The 19,727-nt window shown below is 39.8% G+C and overlaps 2 protein-coding genes across 2 annotated transcripts; both read right to left on the bottom strand.

Moving 5' to 3' along the window:
* Positions 1-2,141: 2,141 nt before the first annotated feature.
* KRTAP8-1 (keratin associated protein 8-1) lies at positions 2,142-2,369 on the bottom strand. The gene has a single exon (XM_019633156.1). The coding sequence runs from the start codon at positions 2,350-2,352 to the stop codon at positions 2,158-2,160; it is 195 nt and encodes a 64-aa protein (XP_019488701.1). The 5' UTR covers positions 2,353-2,369; the 3' UTR covers positions 2,142-2,157.
* Positions 2,370-18,778: 16,409 nt separating this feature from the next.
* On the bottom strand, positions 18,779-19,042 carry KRTAP7-1 (keratin associated protein 7-1). Its single transcript, XM_019633157.1, has one exon. The coding sequence runs from the start codon at positions 19,040-19,042 to the stop codon at positions 18,779-18,781; it is 264 nt and encodes an 87-aa protein (XP_019488702.1).
* Positions 19,043-19,727: the final 685 nt, after the last annotated feature.

Genomic DNA, 19,727 nt, shown 5'->3' with positions numbered 1-19,727 from the left:
ACGAACACAGGAGTGCAGATATTTCTTTGAGATAGCGATTTCATTTCCTTTAGGTATATACACAGAAGAAGGATTGCTAGATCATATGTTAGGCCTATATTTAATTTTTTGAGAAACTACGATACTGTTTTCCATAGTGGCTAAACTAATTTACGTTCCCACCAACAGTGTATAAGAGTTCCCTTTTCTTCACATCCTCACCAACACTTACTATGTCATGTCTTTTTTAATAATAGTCATTCTAACAGGCGTGAGGTAATACCCATTGTGGTTTTGATTTGTATTTCCCTAATGATTAGTGATGTTGAACAGCTTTTCATGTATCTGAAAAAAAAAACGTAACTATATGAGGTAACAGATATGTTAATTAGCTTGCTTGTGGTACTCTCACAATGTGTACAACTGTCAAAACTTCCTGTTGTACACCTTAAATATACACAATTTTTATTTGTTAATTATACCTCATTTAAGCTGGAAAAAACATTTAGATCTCTGGACCATACCTCAGTTGTGCCAAGTCAGAATTCTCGGAGATGAAGCATAAGAATTTACATTTGAAACCAGCTACCCAGGTGACTCTCCTGCACACTATAATTTCAGAAACACTGGATTAGATAGTCTGATGCCTTTTCAAGCACAAATTTTATATAACTCAGTCATCATTCCACAACAAATAGACACCTTCTAATTTCAGTCTTGCCCTCTAATTCCTGAAAAATCCCATCCTTCTTTTCTTTTTTCTATTCTATGCTAAGCTGCATGATTGATTAAATAATAATTCTCAGTATGAGGTAAAATGCTAGAATGTTTCAAACTGGAGATTTTAATGGCTATAACAATAGTCTACTGGAAAAGAATAAATAGAACCTTGAACAGGGTGGTTTTTAAAAAATATATATATATCCATTGAATGAAACATGGTGGAGGAAATACTCTTTTCCAAAATGAGCTCCCCAATAGCATTTACATTTTTAGCTACAAGGTGAATTGTATGCAATATAATTACATGCAGATATTCAATAAAAAAGCGGCATTAAGCCAAATCCTGCTGTCACCAAGAATATTTGTTGTATGTATAAAATGTTTCAACAGGAGGCTTGAGACATTGTTGATCTGAATTTAAAATGTATATTATCCTCTTCCTTAAAGGAACACAGAAAGGCTGATATAGCTTCAGAAATACTTCATTATTGTTACCTCTTTTTTTTATCAGGTCTATGAAAAGGTGCTCATATCTTTTAAGAGTGCAACTCACTACCTGGTATTGATTCTACAAAGATTAAGAAGCTTTCCGCCATTGTTTCTAAACTGGTGCTTCTAAGCTGCAAAGCAAACATCTTAGTTGGTTTGATATGGGGGGTTTATCCCTTTCCTGAAAAGACTCTCAAACTCCTAAAATACGCCTATCGTTCTTCTATTACTTGATGCTCTAGAATCCTTCAGTGAGAGACATGGTACTGTATCCTACAATAATTAGTCCCTGGAGAGGGAAGTTAGTGGGCTTCATTTGCACTAACATGGAAATAACTGAAAAAGTCCTTCAATGTCAGGTTTTCCAGAGGAGGAGCAGGGGTCGTGAGATCAGGAGGGCCACCTAGAAATGAATGGTGTGCCACTGGCACGAGGACGGGACGTGGATGCTATGGAGTTCAGAGAAGGTTAAGATAGGCATGTGTGTTTTTCATCCCAAGCAGTACCCTCTTGCCTGCTTATCACACAAAATCAAGGATTATTTGCTTTCTCACTGCTTCTTTCTCACCACATGAGAAAAATAAATCCGCTTACCTCCCCACTCCATGTAACAGAAAAACATGCACCCACTGAGATAAAGAAACTCCACTCGGGTGACAATAGTATGCTGGTTGAGACAAGTTTATTGAGAATTTGACAGACACATCCACAACTTGATCACAAGAAAGAGTCGTGAGGATGGTGAAAAACCCCAAAGTAATACATGTTTGGGTGTAAAGTTTCTGAAAATGTCCCAATAAACATCATCCAGGTAAGACAGGTGGAGGCTTCATGTGGTTTTTCAATTTCTTCCTCGGGATTCTGGTCCTAGGTCGGTAAAGCAGCGACTGGGAGGTGGATGAGGAAATGAGGGCGGAAGAAGTAAGGAGATGTGCCTCTCAGCCACGCCTCAGGAATGTCAGCCAATCAGTAGAGAGCATATGGCCAGTATCTCCTGTAGCTCATAGGGCCGCCCCAGCCACTGTAGCCATAGCCGCAGCCGTAGCCCACTGGGGAGTAGGTGCTGCCGTAGCCACAGCCAACGCTGTACCCCAGGGGGTAGCCGTAGCTGCCCCAGTAGCAGCCTGGGAAGACAGTTCCGGAGAAGTTGTTACCGTACATGTTGTCGGGAGTGGAGGGTTTAGGAAGCTGGAGAAAGACTTTCCTCAGTGTGGTGGATTCCCTAGTCACCCAGCCTTCTTTATATACCCTGGCTAAGGGGCGTGGCAAAATGCACAAGGCCCTCATTTTCATTCTTGACACCAATTTGCATCACAAAAAGCTCATTAACTTGTTTTACTCTTGCTTAAGATGTCTTTACAGTGCTTAAGTAAGCTCTCCTGTGATAGAAGTCATGGGGAGGACTCCTTGGAACAAACTGTGTCCCTTCCCTAAAAAAGATATTGCAGTGACTTCAAAGCCCTGGGTCTTATAGACCCAGAGGTTAACTATGTATAAACACAAAGGGGCTCTGGAAGCAGGCTTTATAACATGTACGAGAAATATTCTGAAGTTGTTAACTGTTATTCAGGCCTCTTGCTTTCTGATTTTCCACAACACACAGTTGGAATTCATAAATATGTGTTGAATAAATTAATAAATGAAATAATAAATATATAGTGAGTCCATCTCAAAATTGAGATATTTCTTAATATTCACTTGTTTAAAGAATTCTCTTTTTGGCACTATGCACGGGATTCATTGGAAAGACTCCTTTTATTTTTCCTCAAATATGAATTAAAGGAGGGGCAAGACTAATCAAATCAAAACTGTCTTGGGTCTAATAAATTATTAAATGCAAGATCTAATAAATTATTCCCAGGTACCTGCATTGAGACACCCTGGAATGGCACTTAGTAGGAAACTTACAGAAAATACAGCAAAAGAGGACACATGGCATAGAAATAGAAAGGCACGGAGCTATAAGCAACCATTCTTAGAAGGCCATACAATGGATATGTATTACACACTAACCTCCAAATTTTACTTTACATGTTAGAGGTAACTTTCCTCCCTGTTACCAGCAGTTAAGACATAAATTTCTGGGAGCACATAGAGTTCACAGATTGAATCCAAGGACAAGATGAGACACTTGGAAAAACACAAAAGTATGTCAGCACTCTAACCACTAATTGTTTTCTTATAGCAGAGGCATCTTTGAAAATATACAGTGCTTCCCCACCATCCTTCATGAGCTAAGCTGCATGGCTACCTAGAGTGACTCAGCATTTAAAATGCAATACTTCATGTGACTTAGAGCTAAATACTGCCAGGAAATTCAAATTAGCTTCATCCCTGAAATACAAAGAAATTCAACAGCAGATCCTTCCCTAAAAATCACAGAATGACTTACATTAATATTTCTACTGTCATCACATTGCTCTGCTCCACAAAGTAAAAACAGGTAATATTTGAAGGAAAGAAAAATTAAGCAAAAAATAGTATCGTGCAATGTAAAGGAACAAAGATTTGAATTAATGCCAAAGTTCAATTATGAGGCTCTGTTTCAATGAGTTCCTCTCCCACCCACCTACCTAATCTAAGATGCTATCATTGCCCTCCAGGGCACAATACCCAGCTCTGTATCTGAGTAGTAATGCTGAATACAAATTAAAATATGATGTCTTTTAAAAACTTAAACCCTATTTACATGGAACATCCTGAATTTTATCTAGAAAGTCTACAGAGAATCCTAACACAAGAATATTTAAGGGAAAAAGATTATTAATCAACAAGTCATTTAAAAACAAAATTATTGGGTTGTTGGAAAAGACATGACGCATTTTTGCAACAAAATATGTTGAAAGAATACGTCATGACTTTTCCAGACAACCCAATAATAGCTAGCTAGCTTGATCCTACATTGGGCCTATTAAAGCTTTCATCTGATATAGGTTTATCACAGAAGGGTCCAGGTTTTGTAGAACCGAAGTTAACAGAATTAAGAACCCCTTTATGAAAAAGAACACAACATAAAAATGTAAAATTAAATATTAAAGTAAATATTTCTTAAAATGTTATAGAAATCACAAACAATAAATTAAACACTAACAAAAATCACAACTATTACAAAACTCTGAAACAAAAATATTTTTGCTACTTAACTGCCTGACACATGTCTGTAATAATATTTTCCATAGACTAGATTCTGGCTCCACAATTTCAAACTGTTTTCTCCTCCATTACTTAACCTGTACTGAATGCCATGGGGCAAATTCATACTGAGATGGGACACCTGGTCCTATACCTTCATGTCACAAATTTTGGTGAATTGGGAGAGTGGGTGGTAGAGAATTCCTGGAAGCTATCCCCACACAAGGATGGCTAGCAACGGGCGGGCCCAGTGGCGCGTTGGTTAAAAGCTGGCTTGTGACGCCAGAGGGGCCCGGTTCGGATCCCACATATGAGGGCCAGTGACACTGCCCTCTACAGCTAAGATGCTGAACAACAGCTCAACCTGGAGCTGGGCTGCCGTGAGTCGACGGCGACGGTGTAGGCTGCAGCCCCTGTGGCAGTGAGTTGCCATGGGCTACCGTGTGTAGCCAGCAGCCAGCGTGAGCGGCCATCCGCCAGCGTGAGCGGCTGTCCAGAAGCCAGTGACTGATCTGCCTCACCCAGGAAGAGTGCAATGATGGTGCCAACTTGGGCCAGTGAAGCAATGTCCTCCACAACTAGACTGAAGAACAAAAACGACAGCAACTTGTCTGTTCCCTTCCCCCAATTCCCCAGCGCTGTTCCCATTCCCCAATTCCCCAATTAAAAAAAAATGGCTAGAAACAGCTTAATTAGATACAGAGTGACTGCAAACCACATAAATCTATCCCCCCATGCCCAAATTAAATGTATCTCCAATACACTTCTTAACCAGACACCAAAAATGTTTGTGGCTTCTCTAATACCTCCTGACATGTGGACAAGTGTGATTGTAGGGAGCCCCAGGTGGAAAGAAGCAGCAGTCTAAACCAATCGCAGTTAAAATATCTTACTTTTGCGAGTTTCTCTAAAAATTAGGGTCATATGTTATGAAGGTTATAAAAGAGAAAAATATTATATTCTCACATATGAAATGATAGTATTGGACTAATCATTGCTATGCACAATAAAATAGTTCTTGTCTCAAAAAAAAAAAAGAAGGAAAAAAACATTCCTTGTCTCATCAGCCACATTATACAAAGCTTCCAGCTTCAAAATATTAACATTAAGGAGCTAATACCACAAATATATAAGGAACTTATACAACTCAACAATAAATAAATACATAATCCAATTTTAAAAATGTGCAGAGGACCTGAACAGGCACTTTTCCCAAGACATACAAATGTTCAACATATATATGAAAACATGCTCAACTTCACTAGCTATTAGGGAAATGAAAATCGAAACCACAATGAGATATACAACCTCACACCTGTTAGAATGGCTATCATCAACAAGACAAGATATAACAAGTGTTGGAGAGGCTGTGGAGAAAAAGGAACCCTCATACACTGCTGATGGAAATGTATAAACTAGTATAGCCACTATGGAAAACAATATGGAGTTTCCTAAAAAAAAAATTAAAAATAGAGCTACCTTTTGACCCAGTAATCCCTCCTGAGTCTACCTGAAAATTTTGATAACATTTATTCATGAAGATATATTTACCCCTATGTCCATTGCAGTGTTATTCAAGATGGCCAAGACATGGAAACAACCAAAGTATCCTTCGATAGATGGTTGGATAAAGAAGATGTGCATATGTATAATGCAATACTATTTAGCCATAAAAAAAGAATAAAATACTGCCATTTGCAACAACATAGATAGATTTTGAAAGTATCATGCTAAGCCTGGGAAAGGACAAGAGTGATCTGTGTTCACTCATATTTGTGATATAAAAGAGAAAGCAACAAGTGAACAAATAAAATGAACGAACTCATAGACATAGACAACAGTATGGTGGTTACCAGAAGGGAAGGGGGGTTGGGGGAAGATGAAGAGGGTAAAGGGGGTCAAAGACATGGTGATGGATAAGACTGGACTATTGGTAGTGAACACACAATGCAATACACAAATTATATAAAACTGCAGAACTTATATAATGCTACCCCAATAAGTTTAATTTAAAAAGAAATATATATATATATATATATATATATATATATTCATTCATTAAAAATGAGAAAGAAATTACAAGGAAATCTTTTAAATTAGTTTTAGAGTATATGTCATTGGTAACTTTATAATACAAACATTATCTTCCATTTGTCTTTTCAAACGTTTACCTTTACAGACATATATTGAGCATCTACTATGTTCCATGTATTTTGTTAGGTGCCAGGGATCTAAACACGAATGAGAAAGGGTAATTAAATGGAAAATGGTAAATAAATGAAAATACAATGTTATACTTTTACCCTGGAAGCCCACAATGGTCTTCTGTAGACTTCAGGGGTTGATGTAGAGAGTGGACCATTCCACCTGATGTAAGGGGGAGTGGCCATAGAAAGCTTCACCATGAAAGGGGCAGATATTTGAGCTGGGTCTTGAAAATGGGTATTTTACTGGTGGACATTAGTTAGTAGATTTAGAAAATATTCCAGAAAGAAGAAGTGGCTTAAAGCAAAGCCTCAAAGGTGTTAAGCAGTACGTTGTTTTCCAGGAGTCACAGATAATTTAGTGGGGCCTTAGGCTTGGGTAACAGGAGAATTAATAGAAGATGGAGCTAGATAGGAAGTCAGGAGGCCTATGAGATTGTATGTTCTATGGAGGTACAGGGAACCACTCACGCTACACTACGGCGGCATAATCAATGTTGTATTTTAGAAAGAGCACCACCCTGACAGTGTGGAAGATGAGTTTGAATTGGGAAACCCTGGAGGTATGAAAACCAGGTTTTAAATTGTATCCATTAGGAATGCTTTTGGCTACAAGTAATAAAAATCCCAGCTGAAAGTTGCTTAATCAAGAAGAGTTTATTTTTCACACACACACACACACACACACACACACACACACACACACACACACACACACGAAAATAAGAACACAGGCAGCTCCAGGTTGCTTCAGGGCTTGACAATGTCATGGTTCAGAGCTGGCTCCACTGTGATTCTCCCAGTCCTCTCTCCTCATGGCTACAAGATGGCCGCAGCAGGTCCGTACTTCACATTCTTATTCATCAACATCCAAAAACAGGAGGTGTAAAATAGAACCACTTCTTCCACAGCTCCTTTTCATTGTCTATCTTGAAGGAATTCATTTCACATTTGTCCTTCAATGGATTTCCTTTAGGTCCCATTGCCCAGAATTGAATCACATCTCTTGGTTGAATATAATGGAAGCTAGTAAAGTGTGTATCGGGCATTTTCTGCCTGTATAGTATGAAGAGGCTCTGCCAGCATAGAAAGAGGGGGAGGAATGGTCATTCCATTGATGTTCAACAGAGTTACACAAAAGCCATTGCACTAACTAAGGTGGAAGTATAGCAAGGGGGAAACTTTAGGGAACCATTAAGGAGGCAGGTTTAACAAGCTTGGGTTAACAGCCATCCTTCAGGGATCCGTAGGCAAGATATCTGTGGAGGGCACCGTGAGAAGGAATGTCAAAGGGTGGGTCTTCCCAATCTTTTCCCCATTATAGCACACAAAACATTACATATCTTTGTGATATAGTGGGATAATTTGACACGACGCACTGAGAGGAGATAGCCCTCCCAGAATCTTTGGCACCCTAGTTCCTACCCAGATCAGGTGAGAGCTGAGAGTAGCAACACCTCTGGCACAGCTGTGTTGCTGAGGTCTTCCAGTTGGAAAGCTCTTTAAAGTATTTGGAACAATCAGATAGAATAATATAGCCAGTGGAGACAAAATCTAATCATTGCTGTAGGACGCATGTAAAGAAGACCTTCATGCTTCCAGAATGTAAAGTTGTCCCCAAGGAAGATGCTCTCTTAGACCCTTGATTTAAAATCTTCCTAACCATTGCCTTTTGGTAACTACCATCTAATAATCAGATACTGTGACCCTCAAAATATGACTTCCTGTCAGTTTAATTGCATACTAACTTGCATACAAAATTTAATTATTGTTGTCTAGGGCCTCGTATTCAGAAGCTGCATCTGCTTTCTGATATGAAATTAAGATTTACACCTACCCCATTAGATGATGCCATCTGAATAACAAGAACCAACACCTAGAGTCACCCTTGCACCCCTGCATTTGCAAATCCAATCTGTCAAAAAGTGCTGTCAACGTTACCTTCTAAAATCTCTCGAATCCACTCATGGCTATCAACCTCGACTTCACCAGCTCTCTGTGTTTCTTACTGTTCCCCAATGCTACCACTTACCACAAACTCGGTAACTTAAACCAACACAAACGCATTATCCTAATATTCCAGTGGTCAGAAGTGTGAAATCAGGATATTGGCATGGCTGGTTCCTTCTGCAGGCTCCGAGGCCAGAATCCAGTTTCTGGCCTTTTGCAGCTTCTAGAGGTGGTTGCATTCGTTGGCCTGTGGCCACTTCCTAGCATCACTCCAGTCTCTTGCTTCTGTCATCTCGTCTCCTACTACTGACTCTGACTCCCTTGTCTCCCTCCCGAAAAGACCCATATGATTACACTGGGCCCACCAATAATCCAGGACGATCTCCCCACATCAGGATCTTTAACTTAATCAACTGTGTCAAGTCCCTTTTACCACATAAGATAATATAGTCACAGGTCACAGGGATTCAGAGTGAACAACTTTGGGGGCTCCTTATTCGGCCTTCCACACTACCTAATTCAACGTACCAATTTATGTACCGATACTGCCACAATGGCCTCAAAACTAATCAAATGACTGTTTGCCTCCTTATAATCTGCTTCTCAAAGCCAAAGTGTTTACAAAATGCAGATCTGGTTATGATAGGTAGGTATACACACACACACACACACACACACATACACACACACGTTCACATTATTTCAATAATGTCCCATTGTTTGTAGGGCAAAAAAAAAAAAATTGTGATCTTTAAACTGACCTAAAAGCCCCCAACTCACTCTGCTTAAGCTTCACTGACTCTTTTAGTTCTTAAAATGAATCATGCTTCTCACTCTCAACTCTTGGCACATCCTGTCTGATTTGCATGAAGTTATCTTTCCTACTCTCTCCTCAAAGCTCAGCAACCTGCAGATATCAGTTTAATCACTTCCCTTGGGAGAACTTTCTGTCCCTCACCCCCATTAGCTAAAGTCCACCTATGGTCTCACAGCAGGCCACCATCTCCCTCATAATTAGAGTACTTTTCAAAGTTGTCCTTTCACCTTTATCTGTGTGGGTGATATTTACCTCAAAACATGCCTGTGTCTAGGAGAGCAAAAATGACACCTTTAATCTGCCTAGATACCTCAGATGCCTAGCTCACTACTGGTCATAATGCAGGTTTTCAATTAATATTGATTGAATGAATAAATGAATGAACGAATATTTTAAACCTAACTTGGCTACTCACTTACTGTGAGAATTTAACCAAATCACTTTCCTGGGCCCCAAGTCATTCAACTATAAAATGAAGTAAATTGACTTCCTGGGACCCACTACCTTAACCATTGTGTGAGTCTAACATCAAAATCACTGCTGAGCCAAAATTACAATTCAACCCGTTCTCCTTGGAATTTGGTCAATTAAGCATGCGACTACAGAGAGCTCTTTCGCTCACTGCGTTACACACCCCTGCTAAGACAAACAAATGAGCTCCCAGCAGCCATCCCTTAAAAAACAAAACGCAGCTACAGAATCAAAGAAGAGCAATGTTGAAATCTCTACAAGAGGTTCCACCACAACAGTTTCAAAAGTTTTGTCTGTACAGGAATTGTTCAGGATGCTTGTTTAAAATGCATATTTCTGGGTTTCAGATTCTGATCCCCTGGGTCTGGGGTGGGAACAAGGAGTGTGCCTTTCACATAAGCAGCCCAGGGGTTCCAATAAGGGTGGTGCTTTGGTCACACCTTGAGAAACCTGTAGTGTTCCATGGTAAGCTACCTGAAAAGGTGTCCTCTTAAACAAAACATACAACTTAAAATGGGATGAGTGTAAAACACTGAAGGAGGGAAAGCAGACACCTTCTTAGCCAGGCTTAATAACCAGAGTTGATGTGATTTATCATCATGGCCAACTTTACTCCCCAGCAGACATTTGGCAATGTCTGCAGGCATTTTTGTTTGTCATGACTTAGGGGATGCTGTTTGGCATCTAATGCGGATAGGTCAGGGATGTGCCAAACATCCTATAACGCATAGTGTAACCACACACGAACTTCATCTTTGTAGCATGCATTCTGCTGTAATCCAAGCTTGCTTTGTTTAGCCAGATAGACCTATGACTCACCTGCATTCGTTCCCTAGATGCTCCCACCTGTACACATACTGTATGTCTATTCTCCTTTTAACCATTAAGCCCTGAGGACATTAGGTTCTGGTCAGCGTCAAACTCACACAGGAATAAAGCTTCAGGTCTATCAACCATGACCAGGATAGAATCACCAAACCCCAAACTAGAATAAGGTTTTAGTCAAGCAAAGGTCACACCTTGGCCTCAGTTATGTTTCAGCTCCACGCTCAAGAAAGCAGAACAGCCCCACGGACAGCATCCCCTGGAAACCGGACAGAACAATGCCATGACTGACACCAGGACCTGAAGCCATGATCAACAGCTCCCTGCCTTAGCCCCCATCAATCAGTAGAGCCCACAACTCCAATTCCCACAGCAGCCATGATTAATGATTTCCCCCTCACATAACCTAGCCCCAGAGGCCATCAGGAAGCCAGGTTTTTAAAATCACAGGCTCACCTGTGTCTCCCGGCTTGGTGCCAACTTCTAAAATAAACTTTTACTTTCTTTGCTGCAATCTCCTGTTCATATCTGATTTGGCTTGGATATATGAAGGCAAGCAGATCCTTTGAGTCTGCAATAACAATAGAACAAACACACACACACACACACACACACACACACACACACACACACACAAAATCTATCTGGCCCAAAATGTCAGTAGAGCCAAGGTAAAAAATGCAGGTCTAAAGTTAAGAATCGCATGTAGTCGAATATGATTGCCGGGTACTATACCCCCAAAGTGTCACGTAACAGGACCAGAATTTGCCTATCAAGTCGTGGGACCAACTTGAGACACGATTTCAATAACTTGCCTTCTCAAAGCTTTTGGGGCCACGCCACATTTGTGAGGCTTCTTGGTTAATTATCAGAGCAAGCACCTAATTACTGAAGATGGCTATTTGATGTAGAAGCCATGTGGTTTTCTTAAAAAATAATGACACCACAACAATGCGTGGATGCATAATGGGCTCACTGACTCTTGTCAGAAACACCTCACATGTGTTTCACAATCAACATGAAAAGGCAATTCCAAGGAAGGTATGTTTTTTGCTGCAAGCTTTTAGTCACTGGTAGCTATAAAGGTCATTTTTGCATCTACCCTCTGCTTTTCGTGATGCAAAATGGAGGAGCTAAAGTTTACTTCTTGTGGCACAAAGAGAGCTAGAGCCAGAAACTGAAAATGTGTATAAATTTAAAGCACAGCCCCGACCTGCAAGCTGAGTTAGTTGATAGGGTGAAGAATAAAAAATGCTACCTCAGTGCTGAGCCAGACTCAGTGATGAGTGGGAGCATGACACTTCAAGTCATTTACTCTGTGGTTGCCCTTGGGAAGGCCTGAGGTCATGTCCTTCTGAGGATCCTGAAAACAATGTTTCACATTACTGCCAAATAACAAGTGATGGCAAGCTCAGTATCTACTGAAATCTCTTTGAAGTCTTCACTGACCATTCACTAAATATAAAAATAAACAAATTTAAATTTAAACGTTAGGATCGTGTCCCCAAGATTTCTTTATCTTAAAATGTAACGTTGTTCATTAGGAAAGTCTTGAAAATTCTGAAGTGGCCACTGCATGCCTTGGACATAGAAGCTTCAAAATGGATATAATGAGGCATACTTGTAATGCAGATTACTAAGGCAGAAGGATGATTGTTAAGGGAAGAAGAAAAAAGAAAAGGACAGAGCAGTGCAAATACCAATGTCAAAGACAATATCAAAAGCCTCAGAGGCAAGTCACTGAGAGGAATTGGCACCTGAGAAATAACAGGGTATTTTTAGAGACAACTATAAGCAGTGCATTCAGGAGTTTTATAGAAGATCCTAAGAGGTCTCTGCCTGGCAGGTCTCAGAAACAAGAAATATTTCCGTTTACCTAATAGAAAATTCCTTCGCTACAATTGTAAATGCTTTCCCTCTACCCTCAATGGAAATGAAAAACAGAAACTAGTTTTCCTGTAAATAGCAATAAAAAATAGAACAAAAAGTATAAAATAATAATTTTTAAAAAACTGCTGAGAATAACACCATTTCATCAACACGTTAAAAATCAAGAGTGAGACCTATCTTCTTGTCTACTTCCCTTGGGATAAGAATCAACAGGACCGGGTGGTGCTCAAACTTTATGTGCATACAAATCGCCTGAGAACTTCGTCAACGTGCAGACTATTATTTGGTAGAGGAAATGCCTGAGATTCTGCGTTTTAAACACACTCCCTTGTGAGGCCAATGTTGTCTGTTCACCACATTTTAAGCTAGAAGGGAGTAGGCTTTTTCTCTGAGGTTTTAAATAATTCTGTTAATTCAACAAATATTTATCAAGTACCTGGGATACAATGCTGGTGAAATAATACTGAATAAAGCATGATACTTGTTCCTAAGGAACTTGCAGCATATCCACTAGAGTGAGGAATCAGACCTGTCAATTAATGATGGTGAAAAAGATGAACAGCAGCCCCAGTGGCACTGCTGGTAAGCCAGAGCATTCCCTCCTCCCCGTACACCATCTCCAGAACATCAGATCAGACAAGGTCCATCTATGACAATGATGGAACAGATGAAAACAAGCACACTATACACACCACAGAAATGACTAACATCATCCTCAGTGACTGCTGCCTCTTTACCAATGACAACTTCAGCCTTGTTCCACCTTCTCAAAAAAAAATGTTAAAACACTCAATCACAGAATTAAACCCACTTCCTGCTAGTGCCTGGAGGGAGCAGAATATGGCCCCACAGATGTCATGATCCTAAGCTTCAGAACCTGTGAGTATGTTGTACTACAATGTAAGGGGAGGTTATGGTTGCTAATCCACTGGCCTTGAGGTGGGGAGGTTATCCTGGATTATCTGTGTGGAACCAGTGTAATCAAAAAGATCCTTTGAGTGAGAGAGAAAGGCAGGAGGGTGAGTCAGAATCAGTGGGGGAGATTTGAAAATGCTATGCTACTGTCTTTGAAGATGAAGGGAGGAGACACAAACCACGGAACTAAGGCAGCTTCTAGAGTCTGGACAAGGCAAGAAGATGGAGTCCCTTCTAGATCCTCCGCAATGACTGCAGTCTGACCAACGCCTCGAGTTGAGCCCAGAAAAACCCATTTTGAACTGACCTCCTAAACTGTAAGAGAATCATCTGTGTTGTCTTAAGCCACTAAGTTTGTGGAAATTTGTTACAGACAGTACCCACTCCCGAAGAGACCTCTGCCTCCTTTAATCCTGTCCAAAATCAGCTAATTCCAGTTCAAACCCCAGAACAAGCCCTTCCTCCCAGCACCCTCTTACTGAGACATCCTGCAGTTTCTCATGTCACATGGTCTCCATTGTTGCAACAGGTTAAAAAAACCAAACTTTGTCTGACTACAGGTGTGTGCCTGGTGGTCTGGGTTGGCGGGCTTTGGCAGTGCAGTGTGAACACTATCGTATTAAGTAAACAGAACTGGCGCTTCTAAACTAGTATAAGGAAGGACCCCAGGGGTCTGGAAGAATCAGTAAGAGTTCAGTAGATGAGGAAGGCAGAAGGGCACGAAGAACGACAGGAAGCCCCGTTGCAAGAGAAAGGGAAGCGAGTTCAGGAGAAGCAGGAAACAGGACTAGAGGCACGGTATTCCTGGGAACCACAAACGGACTTTTATCCTGAAATCTGTTAGTAACCACAAAATAACCAAAGAGTTTGTGAAAGAAATCTGTATGACCAGATTTGCATTTTGAGAGACGATTATGTCTGCTATATGGAAAATAGGGTGGAGCCTGCCTGGAAGACCAGATAGGTAGCTGGCATAGTAAGCCAGCAAGAAATGCTAAGGGTGAAAACGGAGCCAGAAATTAGGAATGAAGGGCTGCCACCACTTCTTGGAGAAAATGATGTGGGAAAATCTAAGGACTTGGTGTCAGGATAAGGAATGGAGCCTAATAATGGTTAAAATTTCTGGCAAGCTTATGCATATATGGAGGATGTTGGTAGCTTCAATTAGGGTCAAATCAGCAAACATCATGAGTGTTCTGCCTCTGTTATCAGTGGTAGACCAATGGGCATAGAAGGAACTAGAAGACTTCAGCTTGTGACCTGAGCTAGTGTCAGTTTTCCCACGTGGTGGATAGTTGCCCACTTGGGAAAATTACTTAATTCCACAACTTCCTGATAGTATTTCTCTCCCAAGACAGTTGTCAGGATTAGATAAAATTCTATGAAAGTATGTTGTAAACTGTAAATCACTATGTATAATTATTACTGGCATAGGAAGTGACATTAAGCAGAGGTATTTCTAGGAAAGAGTTTTATAACTTTAAAAGTACCAAATAACTTGTCTTAGAATGGAGTTGATTTAGAATTGGGTTGTCCTTGGCTAGCTATATCTTGGTGTTTTTCTTTAAAAATAAAATGATACAGTCTCAAAAAAATTATTTAACTTTTCAATATTGGTTTCTTCTTCAGTAAAATGGTAGACTATAAAACCTACCTCACAAAAACTGTTATTCAAACAAATAGTGAAATTATCTATTGTTGTATGTGTCACATAGTTACTGCAGGAGATAAGAGAAATTGTTGTTGTACTTAATCGCTCCTTGTTCTTCTTTAAGGTGTTTATATTGTTTAGGTTCAAGATAGCAGAAAGACCATACAGATTTGTCTCCTCCCCTTCCCCAGAACCCATCAAATTATAGTGAAGGATAGAAGCCAACAATGACAGAGAGAATTGTGGGAACAATATCAATTGAAGAGAGATTAACCAACTTTCTGGATGATGAAAAGGAAATGGAGGGAAAAGAGAAAGAAGGAGGAAAGCCACAGCAGAAACTACAAGAGGAGAGGGCTACAAGCAATGAGTAAGCCAATCTTCCCTTCAAATTTCCAGAGAGAAACAGGACTCACAAGGCTAAGAAAAATTCCAGAATTGAAGCTGAATCAGAGATATGGTGGCTAAATGAAAATCTAGTTAAAGAACAGGAGAGTACTAGGGTAATGGTAAAGTCACTTGAATTTTAGAGCCAATGACCTATACACTCTGGCACTTGGGGACTTCCCCCCACAGTCTATAGGTCAGCAAGCCCTTTTCTTATCGTAAAGTGAATTCTACCTCTCAATTAACTTTTACCCTATACACAGAACTCGCATGCAGCTTCTTAGTGTGACATTATTAAATTTGAAAGAATGATTGACAATCAAAGCATTGAATGTTACAGCATATATATGATAGAAATGAGCATATAGAACCTTAATACCACAGTAATGAGCATACATAGCACCCATATCTTAGTTTCTAAATATCAGTCCTCACTTAAGGGATATAGGGCTCCTGGAAGAAATCACTGATGCCATGATTGGAGAAGAGAAGTTCAAGGTGAGCCTGAAACATCTTGTTGAGCCAGAAAGTAGGGAATAGACCAAATAACTATGGGCTCTACTTCTAAAGGACCTACGAGCCAGCATGAAGATGGTTCCACTGTCCAAATCTGGGACAATTGGAATATCAAAATTCATAATATTAAGGGATATGACATATTGAGAAAAAAATACACAAGTGCATATTGATATAAATATTGATACACATAAATATGCACACAGAAAATAAATGGGAGAACAGAAAGTTCTTTCTTACAGTAGAATGCCAACTAATAAATGTAGAAGGATTCATAAAATTAGCAAATTGTGAATGAATCCTAAAATTCATGGGTGAAAGCTTGATAAGGAATAAGATATTTACGTAGTACCGAAGTATCAAAACACAAATTAATTACTAATTACAAAGGCATGAATAGCAACTTTGCAGTGAAGAAACTTGAAAAACACCACTTTCATCACGTGATCAAAGTTATCACCAATCCAATTTGCATAAACCAACATAATGTACCTCCTGATATGATGCACTGAAAAGGATACAGCATCCCTTCTATGGCATTTCTACCCAAAAATGATTAATATGAATCTAATCATGAAGAAAGTCAGATGAACCCAAATCAAGGGACATTCTATAAAACAAGTCTTCAAATTGGATGAGGTCAAGAAAGAGAAAGGCTGAGATACCCATCCAGATTAAAATAGGCTAGAGAGACATATATGATACTGGATGAGATTCTGGACCAGTGGGAAGACATAACTACAAGGAACATTATTGGGACAACTGACTAAATTTGAGTATGCATTTGGATTAGATAACAGTATGATATCAATATTAAATTTTCTAATTTTCATAATTATATTGTGCTGTCCTTAGAATAAATGGGCAAATGGGCATGATCTGCAATTTATTCTGAAGTGGATTTGACAGTATGTAAATTGTATATATTTTATATATATTTAAATTATATTATATATATATATATATGTGTTATATATATGAAGATAGCATCTCAGACCAGTCTCTGTTGTAGGTTTATACAGGCCAAAATTCTTTTTTTTTCTCTTTTTAACTTTATTGGGGAACAGCATGGTTTTTTTTTTCCCAGGACCCATCAACTCCAACTCAAGTTGTTGTCCTTCAATCTTAGCTATGGAGGACGCAGCTCAGCTCCAAGTCCAGTCGCTGTTTTTCAATCTAATTGTGGGGTGTGCAGCCCACCATCCTATGTGGGAGTCAAACCAGCAACCTTGTTGGTAAGAGAATGTGCTCTAACCAACTGAGCCATCTGGCCACCCACCAGCAGCTCAGCTCTAGTCATTGTCGTCAATCTAGTTGCGGAGGGCGCAGCTCACTGGCCCATGTGGGAATCGAACCAGCAACACTGTTCCTCAGAGCTCACACTCTAACCAACTGAGCCACCCTGCCAACCCCAGGCCCAAAATTCTTAACATAGTGGCCGGAGCCTAATAATACTTCATAATACATGAGTGAACTTTCCTTTGGACTCTACACTATTTTCCACCCATAGAGCAGAGAATTAAAAAGTCAAGTCAATGAACAATTATTGAGCATCTTCTCTGAGATGGGCAGGGGTGCAATAAGTACTTCATACGTGAATGAATTTTAATTCTAACAAAGCATTTGCTTTGATAAAGCAGAGATTTCTGGACCAGCTGAGAGGCTGTTAAGAGCTCACTTAAAAATGCGAGCTCTGAGCAACAGGGTCACCGGTTCAATTCCTGGCCCGAGCTGAGCTGCTGCTGAGCTGCCAACACGTAGCAGGATGGCTCAGAAAACAGAGATAAAGCAGAGATTTCTCAGTAAGCAAGACAAGGAAGATTTTCTGTGTGCAGACCACATATCATTTCAAGTGCTTTTGATGGCAACTACTGTTCCAAAGAATTAAAGATTCATTTTTAATATAGCTATATGTATAATCAGAGGTGAAGAAGATGGGAAAAACAAAACTTATCTATCAAAAATACTATGTGCTTTTAGCTGTTGGCTTCTCTTTATTGACCAAATCTTAGAAACTCCTAAAAACATATTTATAACTAAGTCCATGTAGTTGAAATTTTTCCAACAGTCTGTAGGGTTCAAAGCTCTCTATATCTTAGTTCTATAAATAGTAGGAAAGAGGAAAAGAACCAAAATGAAATTGTTTCATTAATGAAAAGACAAAAGAAATTTTTTTAGTATGCAACAGCTAGCATGTTTATAATCAGCATAAACACTAATAATTGCAGTTTATTTGGATTAAATTTATGAGTTTAAAAAAAATTTTAATTGAAATCTCAACATAAAGGGACAAACTGTCAGGCATCACCCTAGCCTCATGTACAGTCTAAAATCAGAATAAGATTCGGTTAAAGTCTACCATTACAGGTTGACACTGGTTGATGAGTTCAAAAGCATAAAAGCATAGTAAAAGAAACAAGCAAAACAAAAATATGTGTACTGAATGAATTAGATTTATTAAGAGACTGACAGCAGAACCCCTTCCAACCCACACCCAATTAGTAATACATTGACGTTGATGGAGAATTTATTAAGACATGAGCACAGCAACCATAAAAGGCAAAGTCCTTGCTTCACTGCTAAAAGTCAGGTATGTCAGGGAAATACATCTTGCTTTCTTTGGCTGTAGATAAGTATCAGTTCAGCGTTTGACACCTGGGTGACTTGTTCGGCATCATCAAAGATCAGGATCTCTGTCAGAACTGAGCAAGATGGACGATGTATCTCCCAGGCACATCTGTAGACAGGAAGACAGCCCTTGTTCTTCAGGTTGTTCTGTGTGTAGAGACTCGATCAAGAGTCCTGTAGTCTCCTGGAGCCATCCCTTCTTCAGTAGGTGCTATAGCCAAAGCCAGAGCCTGAGCCCCATGGCCTGCAAAAGCTGCCACCATAGCCACAGCCCAAGTTGCTGAAGTTGCTGCCTCCGAAGCTATAGCCCATGGAGCCATAACCATTGCATCCATAGCCATAGTTGAGGGGAGAGCCCAAGGGCACGACGCAGTTCAGAGGGGTGGCTCTGTAGGTCCTGTGGAAGTTGGTTCCATAGCAGGGATAGCCTGGGAAGTAGCTTCCACAGCAGAAGTAACGAGTCATGGTGGCAAGAGCTGAGGAGGATTTGGAGAGATTGCAAAGAGCAAGTTACCCAAGTAGGAATGAAGGTCTCCTCCTGCACAGGGCTTTTTATACCTCAAGCTGGTGAGCATGACACATTCATCTGGACACCTTCCTATTAATTTGCATAAATAACTATATTATTTGCTAATAAAATGCATATAAAGGAACCCGCAGACTCATCGCCCACATTTTGTCAGCTTTTGTCTGCAAAGGAATGTGTCATGTCATCAAAGCCAGTGGCCATCTTTGACACACTACTGAATTCTTTTCATCAGTGTCCTATAGTTTAACTGCTATTCTGAATGTATCATCTGAGACTCTAAAATTTCTGATTACAGACTCCTCCCAACTGATATAACTAGACTAAAACAGCTTTGGCAACAATGTAAACGCTTCTACAGCGTCTTGAAATTCCCTTCATATGTCATTCAAAAACATTGGTATACCAGCTGCTTAATGGTATGGAGTTTTCTTTTGGAGTAAAGAATCTCCACTCCAATTATTTGGAACTAGACATAATGATTGCAAAACATTGTGACTGTACTAAATACTACTGAATGGTTCACTTTAAAATGTTCATTTTATGTTATGTGAATTTCACCTCGATAATGTTTCTTTTAATTTTTAAAGCATTGCTACACAAATCCATCGGAAGTCTTTTTGC

Source organism: Hipposideros armiger, unplaced genomic scaffold (assembly GCF_001890085.2).
Source record: "Hipposideros armiger isolate ML-2016 unplaced genomic scaffold, ASM189008v1 scaffold_1252, whole genome shotgun sequence".
NCBI lineage: Eukaryota > Metazoa > Chordata > Mammalia > Chiroptera > Hipposideridae > Hipposideros > Hipposideros armiger.
The sequence above is the reverse complement of the archived record's forward strand: the minus strand, read 5'-3'. Positions and strand labels throughout refer to the sequence as shown.